Genomic DNA, 13,778 nt, shown 5'->3' with positions numbered 1-13,778 from the left:
AGTTGTAGCGCTTCGACTACAGTATCAAAGCTTGCAGAAATTGTTGTGCAAAAAGATGGTGCGCCCGGCTTTTCAGGTCGGAGCTATTAGAAATTGAAGCCGAATGCCAAAATGCCAGGAATAGATATGGAGTGAAGTTGTTTGTGGCCAAAGTACCAAAAATACGGTCGCGCGCAGCGTCAAATGCAATCACTCGTTTCTTCTTGGGGGTTTAAGCTTCTCCATGCGTGATAACGACTTCAGGTGAGCTACTACGGTGGCACTTACTCCATCCACCGAATGCTAGCCTTGGAGACATACACCAGAATAACACCTCCATTGCACGCTCTTCTCGTATGTTTAATCACTCCACTTCCCATGGTTACACTCGTACTCGGTCAGGAGTTGGTACCGTTACAAGACCCAAGCGATGGATGGAGTTCCAACTACGGCTTTTGGGTCCGAACATCGATACTGGTCTTTGTCGGCATCCCCACGCTCACTGTTCAAGCGACATACTTCATTGATGGCGTAAAGGTCCCGGCCATGCGTTTGGTGCTGTTATCTTTCGTCTCTTCGGTCAGTGTTGTCGCTGGTTCCATGGCCGTATGTGCCCATCTTCCTTTCCCAGTTCCATTTTTCCTGCTGGCGATGTTTCCAGTACTCAGCGTGGTATTGCTAATCGCCTTTCGAGTGATCATCGGCACGCGGATAATTCATCAAATTATGGCTCATCGCGGTCAATTGACGAGATATTTGCACTTTGTCAACGCTAAATGTCTGCTGATTTTCATCTATCCTGCCTACGAGGCGCTATTCCACGCTGCACACGGAACTCACTTCCAACTTTTCGTAATTCTTCTTCTTCCCGTGATGAAGATCGGATTAAAAAATATAATGCGACGGCGGACCGCGCACATGGAAGATATAACTCCAGAGACAGTGATCTTTACAGTGGACTTGTTCAATTCGATCTACATGGCTACATGTATGCAGCGTGCGTCGTCCCTCTTCACCATCACCGTCATCATGGTCGTCGATCTTTCTCTAACACTGATTATGTTGTACGGGATTCATCACTGTACAGTGTCTGCGGTAGAGCGACTTCGACACGGTGTTCCAGGCTTTCAAGAGAAGGGTAATATGTTGGAAGCTCTTTGTTTATTGTGCCGAGATGTTCAGAAATTCAAGCAGCAATCTCGAAGTGGAATTCGCATTTACTCCTGTCTCCCATACAAGTTGGATGCGGCAGACGAAAGTCTAATGGTTTTACTGGATAAAGCACCCGTGGAAACGTCTTCAAAGCTAAGAACCGGGATTAATCAGCCAGGCCCCAATAAAGATGAAATTTTACCTCGCAACAGCTTCTCGAATCTACTCAAGCCACACGCCAATTTGTTTCAAGGTCGGAACGGCACCATCCATCCGGACGTCGCCAGTCGTATACCAAAGAGCGAAACTCGACCCATAGAGTGCGTGGAACGTGTTCCCTGTACTGATAGCTATCTTTACCTAAAAGATACGTTGGAAACACTTTTCACGATGGAATGCCTGGTGATTGCGTCGTATCTAGAGGCTGTTATCCCGTTCTTTTACATCGTCTACATTCTCGTTATCGTGCACCTACCGAGCGCACGCTATCACTTCGAGTTGGTGGGAATAACCCTCGACAACGTTGGTGCAACGGTGCTCCCCGTGTTCGTGTTTGCGTTGCTACAAGTTGTATCGCTTGCTCTACTGGTGATGCTGATTCAAAAAAACTGCGGGATGCGAGCGGTTTATCAACTCGCATTCGTGTTGGAGACACAAATGCCGCTTGTTCAGGGCAAACTCATGTTCTGGATGCTCATCACGCTTTGCTTTCGACTTGTACATTTCGGTACGTTAATACCAATCGTTTTGTCTTACTGTGTACTAATCTGCTGCCAAAGGTGTCGATTTCACGTTTCGATTCTTATAGCGTATAAAAAACATTTTTTTTTATTTTTTATTTGTCAAACAGTGTTTTTTTTCTTTGTATTTGTACATGTACAAGGGTATTTGTTTAAAAATTACATAATATAAAACCGTTCCGGGCGCTGGTCCGAGACAGTAAAGTCTGACTGCGAGGTAGAGCTGAAATCCGACTGCAACATCGCCACGGAGTCCATGGTACTTCTCTCCTCTGAGATATTTACAATCTCTTGGGACGACTTGAAGCTACTAGAAATACCAATGTTAACGCGATGACTACAATCGTTCACGTCTTCCTCCTGCTCGGAGCCAATACTTCCATGGCTCAAAGCGCTTTCAAAGCTCCCAATACCTTCTCTCGTCCCGTAGCTGTCTCGACTAGCTTCAATGTCGGTAACAGGACGTCTATCATCGTTATTGTCCCGGTCTAAAGTCGCCGAGTCTGCTGACGTTGTCGACGCAATAGAACCGCGAATGAACCGAAGACTACAGGGCTGCGTTTGGCCGCGTTTGATAGGGTCGTAGTGCCAGAAAAGGGCATCCGTGCGCTCAAACAGCACGTGTCCAAGGTAATTGTCCCCTACAAGACACCACACTGCAATACACAGGTTAATAAAACACACGTAGCAAATAAAACTGTTTTAAAAACTCGTACTGGCTTGTTCGATGCCGCCTTCGTGCTGCAGGTTGATCTCGATGTATCCGGTTAGATAGTGACACGGATTCCAGACGAACAGCAGCACGTTGTAGATACTGCGCTTCGCTGTCATGCTGTGGAAAATGCTGCCGTTCACATTGTGGTCTGCGTTGACGAGCGTCACGAGCGAGTTCGTGGTAAGTACGCCAATTACTGTCCCGCTAACACGATCCGGAGCTGGAAAAGGAATGTGGCCACTGACAATTCGGTCATCTTTTCGAGGCGGTTGACTGACTTGTTGCGGCAACAAGTCTGTTAGATTAACGAGTGTCCATGATGCAGCTTGAACGACGGCAGCCACTGCCTTCTGGTCTACATAACGTTAGTTTCAAAACAAACGTTAGATTCCACGTGAAGCGTAGAATTCAACACTTACCGTTGAAATCCAGCGGAGACGTCCACAGACATCGCTGTCGGATCGCGAGTCGATAGAGAAGTGGGTTGCATCCGAATAAATACTTCAATAGTGGCGCGATCACCAGTGCAGACGGGAACTTGAGTGCAAACTTGACGAACCCTTGTCTGTCCATGGTCCCTAGCAGTGCACACACTGTATCGTTCCAGCTCCACTTGGGCCACCGACTGCAGCTCTGTGTAAGCGCCAGATTATCTCTTAGCAGTAAAATCTTCAGCGACGCCAATGAATAGAGCAGACTGAAGAGGAAAATGATCGTAAAGGCTCCGAGCCAGTAGACCAGCACAAATACAAGACACGGGAGTGCTTCGATCCCTAATAAGAGCGCTAATAGGTGAAAGCCCAGTGTTCTTTCAATACTCTTTGCAGGTCTTTTTAGAGCTGTAGTCTTGTAGATCTGCAGTATCAGAAGTGCTGGCATCGCGCCGAGTCCGACAACCACGTAGGCGACTAGTGCGATTGGCAGCAGTAAGAGCAGTACAAAACTCGTATACAGATCCACAAATTGGACTCGATCCACTCGATCGTCGTCGTCCAATTCCTGGTGATTGGCCAACCAGCTCGCGCGTGTGGCTTTGGTCTTGGGCAGCGACTCTTGCAGTAATTTGGCCATGGACGCGTCGGATCGAGACACAAAGTCGCCCCAAGGACCGCCCACAGATGCGGCAAGCTGAGCCGCTGCAGCATCCGGAGCCGACGACATGGGCGGAGTGCTTTAACTACAGAGCGATGAGGAACGCGGCGGAGCTGTAGCAACGATTCGGATTTTTTTTGAGAAGTGAGCCGCCTCTTGCTGATACCTACTGTACATGTAGCCATACTTCAGCCTATCTATGCGCTAGATTGCGCCGAGCACTGCTGGCGTCGACCAAGTCCGGCATTGCAAGCTCAGCGCTTGTTCATATTCCAGTCTCGACATGGGACTTGAATCCGGTACAGGTACTTAACAGCTTTCGCTCGCTGGAGAGGGAATGAACGGCTCTCTTGGCGCGCGCAGTAGTGTAAATTTGAGAAACCGTAGTACGGCAAAGTATTTGCAGTGTGAATCTGTAATGCTCTGGCTTCAATGGTAATGACTCATTTGCGAAAAGTGTGGCGTCGGCTGAGCTTGTAAACAGAAGCCTTTGCCCGTCGTATTACCGCTAGAAAAGTTTCTTCTGACAGCTATGAGAGCTTGGTAACCGCAGGAAGCTCTTGCTCCAGTGACTCCAAACTTTTGCACGGCATTGATGTCACGGCGGTAGCACGCTGCACAAAGAGAACTCATGATAGTTGTTGCTGTTCCGCATTGAAGAGGTACGAGATTATGAAGCGCTTAACTATAAAAACATTAAATTATTTGTGATCGTCTCACCACACTGTCCGGAATGAAGTGCCCACCAATTCACCTCTTACAAATTCCTTCATAAAAATCTTTCCTTTACAAATCCCCATATGCGGCATTTTTCCCGTGGTGCACATTAACCCTTGTAATCCCCAGCCAACCAACTATTTGCGAGGCAACAAGTGCCGCCACCATGACGGCGCCATTAGTTCTCCTTTTCGTCTCAATCAAGTAGTCAAGATGCCCCGTGGACCCCGTAAGCACCTGAAGCGCATGAGCGCGCCCAAGCACTGGATGCTGGGCAAGCTTGACGGCATCTGGGCACCCCGCCCGTCGTCGGGCCCGCACAAGCTGCGCGAGTGCCTGCCGCTCATCATCATTCTGCGTAACCGCCTTAAATACGCTCTGACCAAGCAGGAGGTCACCATGATCTGCATGCAGAAGAGCGTCAAGGTGGACGGCAAGGTCCGTGTGGACCCGGACTTCCCCGCTGGCTTCATGGACGTCGTGGAGCTGCCCAAGACTGGCGACCAGTTCCGTCTGATGTACGACACCAAGGGCCGCTTCGTGCTGCACCGCATCTCGGACGAGGAGAAGAAGTTTAAGCTCGCCAAGGTCATCCGTCAGGAGTACACCAAGAAGGCCATCCCGTACATTGCCACCAACGACGGCCGTACCATCCGCTACCCGGACCCGCTCATCAAGGTCGGCGACACTGTCAAGATTGACCTGGAGACTGGCAAGGTCGTGGACCACATCAAGTTCGAGGTCGGCAACCTGGTGACCATCACTCGCGGACGAAACTCTGGCCGTGTCGGCATCCTGCACAACGTTGAGAGGTAGGAACACACCTTCTGGACTCATAGCGAGCTGGGTGTGGTGGTTTACATCATCATGGGACACTTTTATTTATAGCGTGGCCGACACCTCCGGTCATTATTGGTGTGACACAAAAGTACTGACTTATTGCTGATTGCTGTTACTTCAGACACCAAGGCTCGTTCAACATTGCCCACGTCAAGGACTCGGCTGGCAACGACTTCGCTACCCGTCTGGGCAACGTGTTCGCCGTCGGCAAGGAGGCTCGTCCGTGGGTGTCGCTGCCCAAGGGCAAGGGCATCAAGCTCAACATCCTGGAGGAGCGTGAGCTCAAGGAGAAGAAGGCCAACAACTAAGTGTCCAAATTGGACATTTGAGTAGTTGGAAGGAGAGCGTGCTAGGCTCGCTGTGACGCTAGAAATGGAGTCGCGCACTGGCACGTTCGAACTCTGTGTGTCTTATCTGGCATTGAGAGGAGAACTTTCTAAGAGCGAGAATGATAAAGGAGTCACTTTTCGTTCACTATAACTTGTTTACTGGTATTTAATGCTGCGTCGCGTCAATTTAAAGGCTAGCTTGTGCTCGTTGTTTCTATGCAGAAGGTTGGTGCGACAGCGTAACTACTAGTAGTAGTACCATTGTACAGTAGTATCATTGTACTACTTAATTCTACTACTACAGCTTGTAGTAGTACTATAATACTACGCTGTATGGCCCATTCAGGAGATTAAGGTAAAAAATAAACTTCCTCGATGTTGTCGCGCACAGTGCGCGCACTGAATACAAGATGAGGATGTAGACTATGGTCTGCTCTCGCACTCAATGATATTTGAGTGTAGCACGCTTGGCAAGATACTTTTGTCTCTCGCGTTCAGCTCAGTGTTGTTCAAGGTGGCTACTGCATTTTGGAAGAGATAAGAGACGCTCACCACACCCTCGACACGGACAGATGATCTCGATCTCGTCTTCATCTGGCGAAACGTCGGCGTCTGAATTGAGGGCCATCTTCAAATCCGACTTTTCAACGTGGAACCCTGGTAGCACGTCACCACCATCGAGGTCTCTCCACTCGTCATTGCTCACTCGATACACGCTCCCACCTCCGTCAAATTTGTACTCATACATTCTGCAGTATGCAAGGTGTGGATCGATCAGACAACCCAGTTGGACACCATGACGGAAGAACTGGGTTCGCATTTTTGGATCCAATGCCATGAAAAGAGACTCCTCTTCAGACAAAAAGTCGATTTCCACGACGAACGACGGAGCATACGGTACTTGACACTATTGCCATAACTCAATACCTCCCGGGTTTCTGCGGGCGTGACGAGGAGTGTACGTGACATCAGGAGTTCTCTCAGTTAAGGGTGTTCCAGTACGCTAATCGAAAATGAACAAAAGACAGTACCACGTTTCCTAACCCCGAACCAGTCGACCCAATGTCCCAGTAGCCTTGCAATTTCAGGCGCTCATTCGCGGCAACCCGGCACGACGTTCCGATACGGGGTGAAGTAGTCATTGTTAATCCAATAGCCGTGCACCTTGCCAAACACCGGATTCACAATCGGTCCGTGGCGTTTAGTATATTTATTCAGCTCATCTTCTGAGACACCAAAGTCGAAGGAACAGCACAGCGTCTCCTTTGTCTTCAAGTCGTGCACTACAGTAGTCACTCCTTAACTGAGAAGAAAGCGAGTAGCAATGTCAAATTATGGCATTATGTAGAGGATGCCATTGATCTACTTGGTCATGATTGATGTCAGCTCAGGCAGGGAAGAGCTGTCCTGATCGAGATATCTTGACGAGCTCTTTGGGGTCACCTCTGGCCGTTGCTACTGAGTTTATTTGCTCAAGCACATTATAGCTCTCAGCGTCCACAAGATACCCGAAAACCACGTGTTTGCCATCGAAGCTGGGTTGCTTTGTATTCGTACTAAAGCATAAGTAGATAGTTCACATGATACATGTTTTAAACAGCTTCTCTTACCGGGCCAAAGTGAAGGTAGAATTGGCAAGTGTTGGAATCCGGACCCGAGTTGGCCATGGACAGTACACCGGCACCAGTGTGCCGTAAGATGAAGTTCTCATCCTCAAATGTCAATGTTGGCAAGGTCGTGTCGACAGGTTTGTCGTCCCTAAACGACGAGTCCATCGCTCGAGGGCTGTGACCAAATGTGCACTCACCACCTGAACCATCGTGGTTCTAGCGAAAGGAAACGTGAATTACTGATAAAATAATGTCTTTGTTGCAGGATCGACGTACAGCATAGTCTCCTGACTGGCAGAATTTGTCCTTGACAACACGGTGGAATGGACTGAATATAAAAATACGGGAAGAAAGGTGTTATGCCACATATTTAGCATAAAAGTTAAGAACCGAGCATACCAGCGTGCGTAGTGGCGGCGCCGCCCAGTCAAATTTTCTCTCGTCTCACCCGTACACAGTCGTCGAAAGTTTTCTGCAGTACGGGGAACGATGTCAGCCCGCAACTACGGTACGCACAAAGATGATAAGTTAAACATACCATGTGTAAACGATAATAAATCCTTGAAGAAGGCTACCTCGATAAGCAGTCGGCCAACATTCTTTTCGCCAATCGATACGTCAAAGAACACGATGGGGTTGTCGCTACGTTCCTTCGGCCGCTGCATGTCGATAAGCATTCCCGAAATAGGGACACAGACTGAAGAAAAACGCTAATTATTTTATTTAACAGTTGTTTTTATTGAAAAACAAATTGGAGCTACATATATCAAGTCTTTTAATTTGTGTACAGTTCAAGGCTAGCGAGGGGCCCATCACCAATATTTCACACCACGTCGATCTTGGTCTCCACCTCGACAGGTTTTTGAGCAGTACCGTCATTTGATTCCATCTCTTCGTCCACACTACTCGGCTCGTCTTCAGTGTCGACTACCGTGGAGCTGCTCTCTACTTTGTCCTCCTTTAAAATGTCTATCGAGCTTATTTTATCTTTCTTAACGGCGTTGTTGAGCTTGGAACGAGGAGTGGTGGATTCCACTGTGTCGTACGTTTTGCCACGTGGGAAGCAGCAGAATAGTCCGAGTTGTACGACGCCCAGAAACAGGTTCGCCGCGTTCGGTACAATAACGAACGAGTTTTCCAATAGCAACCCATAGGCGAGCCACAACGTACAATTCACTGCGCCAGCGACGATCATAGTGAATGGTAGTAGCTCCGTATTGCGTTCTTGAATCACTCTCTTTACTAGCACCAGCGGCGATCCGAACATGACAGCAGAGATGGCTACAGTCACAAACCCCACAATATTGTGGATTGTGTCCTCTTCTACTCCTTCGGACGCCGCAAGGAATGGGTACAGTACCAGTCCCACAAGTACCAGTGTTGTTGCAAGAATCTCGAGTAGTAATCTCCTTTTGCTGGCCTCATGATAGTAGTACACGACGAGATAAAAGAGCGAAAAGACCACACCGACGATGTTTGTGGCCACGAGAGGGAAATAGTCTCCGATGAGGAGGCCGTAGAGTCCCCATGCAACACAGTTCGCCACCATGGACAGCACCGGGAGGGAGCTGGGCATGCTGGCTGTGCTTTTCTGCTGGTGCACGACGCGAATGTCCGGCAGCAGACTCGCAAACAGCATACAGGCAGCCAGCGACGCACACACGCGGATGATGGTCACGTGAAGAGGCTCCGGCATGATGAGAACGAGAAATAGGCTCCAGGCGTACAATTGTGACTTTTCGTCGGGATAAGATTTAAAAGAACACACGCTTTTTGATAAATTTTGGTACAAGTATACAAATTTGGTATGGAATTGTATCTTCCTACACATTGCACGATAGCGACATTTTGAGCAGTTCTTGGACGTTGGCATAGCTTAAACCAGTGCTGGCGACGGTAATTGTGTCGGGTTTGGCCGTCGGAAAACACAAAAAATCGGGGTGGTCCTCATTAAACCATTCGCCTCCGATGATGTTGTAGTCGGCATCCAGCTCCGCAAATACTCGTAGTCTTTGAATGTCGTGTACGAATCAATCTGGACCGAATACACGAGCGGGCCGTCTTTATATGACTCGACGACCCAGCTGAACGAGGTCTTCACGTACGCTAAATGCACCATCTTGTCGCTGAACGGATAGCTGGGCACGCCAAAGTAGCGCATCGAGGCCACGTGGGTGTCCACCAGGTCCATATTTTGGACCTTAAATGAGCGCACGGGCTGGTTCCATACCTCCGCACCTGAAGTCACATCCACGACGAAAGGTTGATTGTGTTTCGCCATGATGTTGGTGATAGCGATGTGGAAGAAACCAGCGCCCAAGTCACGACGGGAAGCGTCGGTAAATCTTCCGTACTGATCTTTGTTCGCCGGTGAGTCTGAGCCGTTAAAGCGAGCACCAGTAAACACCGTCTTGATGGAGGCTCCATCGTATAGAGAAGTGAGAAGGCCCTTGATGTCCATGACGTGAAACGTGACGCCGTTCTTGGTCACGTCGCACTGAGGTTCTGGCTCAAGGATAGCCGCGGGAGCCCACGCGTGGCAGATACCGAGCCACGCTGGGATACAGTAGCCTGAGGACATACCGTCCCGCTTGGCACACACGCTGCCATCCTTACGGCTCGTACAGTCCGAGCTGGTTGTGCACACAGGTCTACGTTTACGCGAATCGATACCGCTCCTTGCCGATATCTTGTCCTTGAAGTCGGTGACGTTCATGGCGTACGCCTTGGCGTATTTCTCGGAAGCGCTGGCCTCGCCAGTCTTCCAGACGTGGTTGATACTGTCTTGGTAGGTTGGCCAGTAGCTACTAGCCCACGGTGTCATTGGTGCTTGACCCGACAGGTATTGCTGCTTGAGCGCCTGGAAGTTGACTTCCATCTTGGACCCGAAGTACAGCTCGAGATCCTGGAGGTCGGAGTTTGTTGAGTCCTCCATCGTGTGCAGCTTGCGGTAAACGAAGCTCTGTAGTGTCATCGACTCGGCCATGGACTCGTTTGGGTCTTTAGGCACGATTGGCTCGATGCTGTCCTTTGTTTGAGCACCATACGCCGGATGCGACGGATTCAAGGGGACAGAAGTATTCACTGGTGTGTACGGGTCGTATTGAAGCGGCGAGGCTTGAGTTACAGCGGCAAATGCCATGGCACTGGCAACAGCAATTACGAAAGACCGGGAGATCGTCACCATCGTATCAAGTTCCGGGATGCTCCAGGGTGAAGTGTAAGTTTGCAAATGAGTTTGTCTATCGATCCTCCCAACGAGTCTCGCATTTCATTCGAGGAAAGTATCGTAGTCAGATTATTTGTGTTCGTGAACGCTGCCTACGGTTTTATCCTATGGTACACCCTGTTGCTGTGGGTAAACTGTCTTAGTCCAGTCCTACCAGCGCACATGGATTATTTCGTGTTGCATATGTTGTAGGACGTTGTGGGGCAGCTTTAATTATTAGAGATATTGTAGATTCACATTTCACACTCGACTTAAGGTGATCTGAGTGCGAAAAATATATTAACAGTGAAAAAAGTGAAGTACTGACCCGAGGAAGCGTAATGATAATCATTCTTGAAGCACACGGATAATAGATGCAACCGCTTAATAAAGAAAGACTGGCAACTTTGGAGCAAATTTTGCAGGGTTGCCGCTCGAGATGGCGGCGTTATACGCCATCGCAACAGACCGCATTTCTATGCCTACCGGCCCAGTATTATGCGCGACCGTCAGGCCACCCACCCTACCAGCGCCACCAATTGAAGTTGATGATATTAGAGGCTTCGTGGCTTCGCAACCGGCTTGATCACTTCCCCACCACAACTCGACAAGCAGCGTCCCCAAGTTTATTAATAGCAGTGTTGCCAAGACAATCGAGTTGCTTAAAAGGAGTTCGATCACGGAGCAGCCGAGGACGAGAGCAAGATATTCGCCGATCGGCATGGGGCTTAGCAGTATCAGGCGCGGAGGGTTGTCCTTTGTCAAGCCATTTGGTGCTACTTCGAAGTACATGTACTGTACAGTAAGTCAGGTTGGGAATGGGCAGTGATCGTTTGTCAGCTAAATCGTCAAATCGTTAACTTCAACTTGATCCGTATCCAAGATTTGCTGACCTCCACCAGACTCAACACCTGAGCCGGTCGCGCCTATAGAGCCCCGTTAGCTAGGCGGGGCTAGCTCAACAGGATACAGTGACGTCTGGGGTCTGCCTCAGCCGTTAGTTCGCGTCTCGCTAGTTGGGGATACGGTGACGTCACGATTCCATTTGACGCTTCGATTTCGGTGTAATTGTGCCGTCGTACGGCACCGGCACGATTACTGTAAAGCCACGCAAGATCCTACGAAAAAGGTTTTGCTGTCCGATCGGGTCTGGTAGCGGGGTTTGCCTCCACACGCACGCCACGAGCAAGCTCATGTCAACCCACCATTGGTCTGACGTCCAGCCACTTGATCCGTCCTGCTCACTTTGATATCCGCAGCCTCGAGCGCACATCTACTGGCTCCTCCTGCGACACACTTCACTCCATCCACGATGCTGTCGCCTCCACCCTGGAAGGGGTATTCGCTCCTTGCTCTCGCGTTGCTCCCGTCGGCGATCCTTGGCGAGGCAATCGACGAAAGTCGCGTCACCCCACTCGGAGAGACGGCGATGCTGACGCACAGTCACCCGGCCTTTGGTGGTCTCCTGCGCGGCAAGGTCGTCAAGCCCGTGGTGCTTACGGAGCAGAACGGCAAGGCCGCAGTTCGCAACCTGGAGGCTCAGCTGTCGGACGTCGCCCGTCTTGAGACGTTCTTCGGCACAACCATGGAGAGCAACTTCAACGTACTCAAGGACTCGTACGCGACCGCCGCCTACGACGTGCCACCGTGGTCCGGAGACTTTTGGCCGACGTATAGGGACGGTATTAACGCCGTCTGGAAGGACGGAGAGGCGTCTCCCGCCGAGAAGTACGCTAAGGCCTTCGATATCGATGTCAACGCGTTCATGAACGGCATCTCGCTCAGTACCGGTGTGCTGTCAGAGTCGTACACGGGGGGCTCTACCTGCTCCAGTGACTCGGATTGCGACGGCGGCAGTTTGTGCGGCCTCAGAGGTGAAGCGTCTAACGGCTTCTGCATTCCGACGTGGTATGGCCTCTGTCACGCGTGGGCGGCCGCCGCCATGTACGAGGCCGAGCCCAAGTGCGACGTCCAGAAGAACAACGTGACTTTTCACTCCGTGGACATGAAGGCACTCATCACCCAGCTCTACGACGGAGCTGCAATCGAAGTGGTCTTCACCGGCGCTCGCTTCAATGGCCCGGATTTCCCCGAGGAAGTTGACAAGTACGGACGCTACGAGGACGAGGCGCGCCGAGACATCAACGCGGCCTTCTTTCACGTCGCCGTGGCCAACATCCTAGGCAAGCAGCAGCACTCCTTCATTGTCGACGTGAGCTCAGGTTTGCAGGTGTGGAACCAACCCGTACAAAAATACGAGTTCTTGGAGACAGAGATCGTGGATGCAGCGAAGCTGTCTCTCGAGTATTTTGGCTCTGCTACGTACCCGTTCAATGACGCAGCGACCTATTTGGCTAAGTGCACGACGCGCCTTACGTGGACGGTCGAGTCGATTGAAGATGGCGCTCTCACGACCACCGGAAGAATTGCAGCGTACACGGTGTATGAGGACTACGAGTACTGCTTAGAGCTGGATGAGAACTACACGATCATCGGTGGCGAGTGGCTCGGTCATTCTAAGGAAAACCACCCGGACTTCCTGTGGTTCCCAGCGGCGAAGCCAAGTGCGGGTACAGTAACAGATACGGGCATCTCGTACGCAGACGTACTAGCGTTGATAGAGGAGTCTCTAGACTGTGTGGACGTGACAGTGAGTCCTGATTTTCCAGACACACCATCGACGAAGAAGCCGGGAACGGACTACACGAAATCGCCTTCCTACACGAAAACGCCATCAACTAAATCGCCACCAACTAAGTCACCTCCGACAAAGTCTCCGCCAACCAAGCCCCCAACATACCCTCCCGAGACATACGCACCAGAGACCACCGCTCCAGCAACGTACCCGCCGGAGACGTACTCGCCTGAGACCACCGCGCCGTCGACTTACCCTCCCGAGACATACGCACCCGAGACCACCGCTCCAGCAACGTACCCGCCGGAGACGTACTCGCCTGAGACCACCGCGCCGTCGACCTACCCTCCCGAGACATACGCACCCGAGACCACCGCTCCAGCAACGTACCCGCCGGAGACGTACTCGCCTGAGACCACCGCGCCGTCGACCTACCCTCCCGAGACATACGCACCCGAGACCACCGCTCCAGCAACGTACCCGCCGGAGACGTACTCGCCTGAGACCACCGCGCCGTCGACCTACCCTCCCGAGACATACGCACCCGAGACCACCGCTCCAGCAACGTACCCGCCGGAGACGTACTCGCCTGAGACCACCGCGCCGTCGACTTACCCTCCCGAGACATACGCACCCGAGACCACCGCTCCAGCAACGTACCCGCCGGAGACGTACTCGCCTGAGACCACCGCGCCGTCGACCTACCCTCCCGAGACATACGCACCCGAGACCACCGCTCCAGCAACGTACCCGCCGGAGAC

General features: G+C 51.1%; 6 protein-coding genes across 6 annotated transcripts; 3 read left to right on the top strand and 3 right to left on the bottom strand.

Annotated features, from left to right (window-relative positions):
- Window positions 1-357: 357 nt before the first annotated feature.
- PITG_13502 (uncharacterized protein) lies at window positions 358-1,030 on the top strand (the record flags this gene model as incomplete). The annotated part of the gene is made up of 2 exons (XM_002899676.1): window positions 358-849; window positions 935-1,030. 2 exons carry the CDS (start codon window positions 358-360, stop codon window positions 1,028-1,030), a joined length of 588 nt encoding a protein of 195 aa, XP_002899722.1.
- Window positions 1,031-2,030: 1,000 nt separating this feature from the next.
- On the bottom strand, window positions 2,031-3,657 carry PITG_13501 (uncharacterized protein; the record flags this gene model as incomplete). The annotated part of the gene is made up of 3 exons (XM_002899675.1): window positions 2,031-2,527; window positions 2,588-2,941; window positions 3,006-3,657. The coding sequence occupies 3 exons, from the start codon at window positions 3,655-3,657 to the stop codon at window positions 2,031-2,033; spliced, it is 1,503 nt and encodes a 500-aa protein (XP_002899721.1).
- A 929-nt stretch (window positions 3,658-4,586) lies between these two features.
- PITG_13500 (40S ribosomal protein S4) lies at window positions 4,587-5,715 on the top strand (the record flags this gene model as incomplete). Its single annotated transcript, XM_002899674.1, has 2 exons — window positions 4,587-5,207; window positions 5,357-5,715. The coding sequence occupies 2 exons, from the start codon at window positions 4,609-4,611 to the stop codon at window positions 5,541-5,543; spliced, it is 786 nt and encodes a 261-aa protein (XP_002899720.1).
- A 2,376-nt stretch (window positions 5,716-8,091) lies between these two features.
- On the bottom strand, window positions 8,092-8,870 carry PITG_13499 (MtN3-like protein; the record flags this gene model as incomplete). The annotated part of the gene is made up of 2 exons (XM_002899673.1): window positions 8,092-8,112; window positions 8,172-8,870. The coding sequence occupies 2 exons, from the start codon at window positions 8,868-8,870 to the stop codon at window positions 8,092-8,094; spliced, it is 720 nt and encodes a 239-aa protein (XP_002899719.1).
- A 127-nt stretch (window positions 8,871-8,997) lies between these two features.
- PITG_13498 (glycoprotein elicitor-like protein) lies at window positions 8,998-10,148 on the bottom strand (the record flags this gene model as incomplete). The annotated part of the gene is made up of 4 exons (XM_002899672.1): window positions 8,998-9,049; window positions 9,104-9,165; window positions 9,225-9,825; window positions 9,898-10,148. The coding sequence occupies 4 exons, from the start codon at window positions 10,146-10,148 to the stop codon at window positions 8,998-9,000; spliced, it is 966 nt and encodes a 321-aa protein (XP_002899718.1).
- A 1,546-nt stretch (window positions 10,149-11,694) lies between these two features.
- On the top strand, window positions 11,695-13,700 carry PITG_13497 (elicitor-like transglutaminase, putative; the record flags this gene model as incomplete). The annotated part of the gene is made up of 4 exons (XM_002899671.1): window positions 11,695-12,594; window positions 12,742-12,952; window positions 13,016-13,583; window positions 13,670-13,700. The coding sequence occupies 4 exons, from the start codon at window positions 11,695-11,697 to the stop codon at window positions 13,698-13,700; spliced, it is 1,710 nt and encodes a 569-aa protein (XP_002899717.1).
- Between the last annotated feature and the right edge of the window lie 78 nt (window positions 13,701-13,778).

The sequence above is a fragment of the Phytophthora infestans genome, genomic scaffold (assembly GCF_000142945.1).
Source record: "Phytophthora infestans T30-4 supercont1.29 genomic scaffold, whole genome shotgun sequence".
In the NCBI taxonomy this organism is placed as follows: domain Eukaryota; phylum Oomycota; class Peronosporomycetes; order Peronosporales; family Peronosporaceae; genus Phytophthora; species Phytophthora infestans.
Note: the sequence above shows the minus strand (reverse complement) of the source record. Positions and strands in the feature narration are given on the sequence as shown.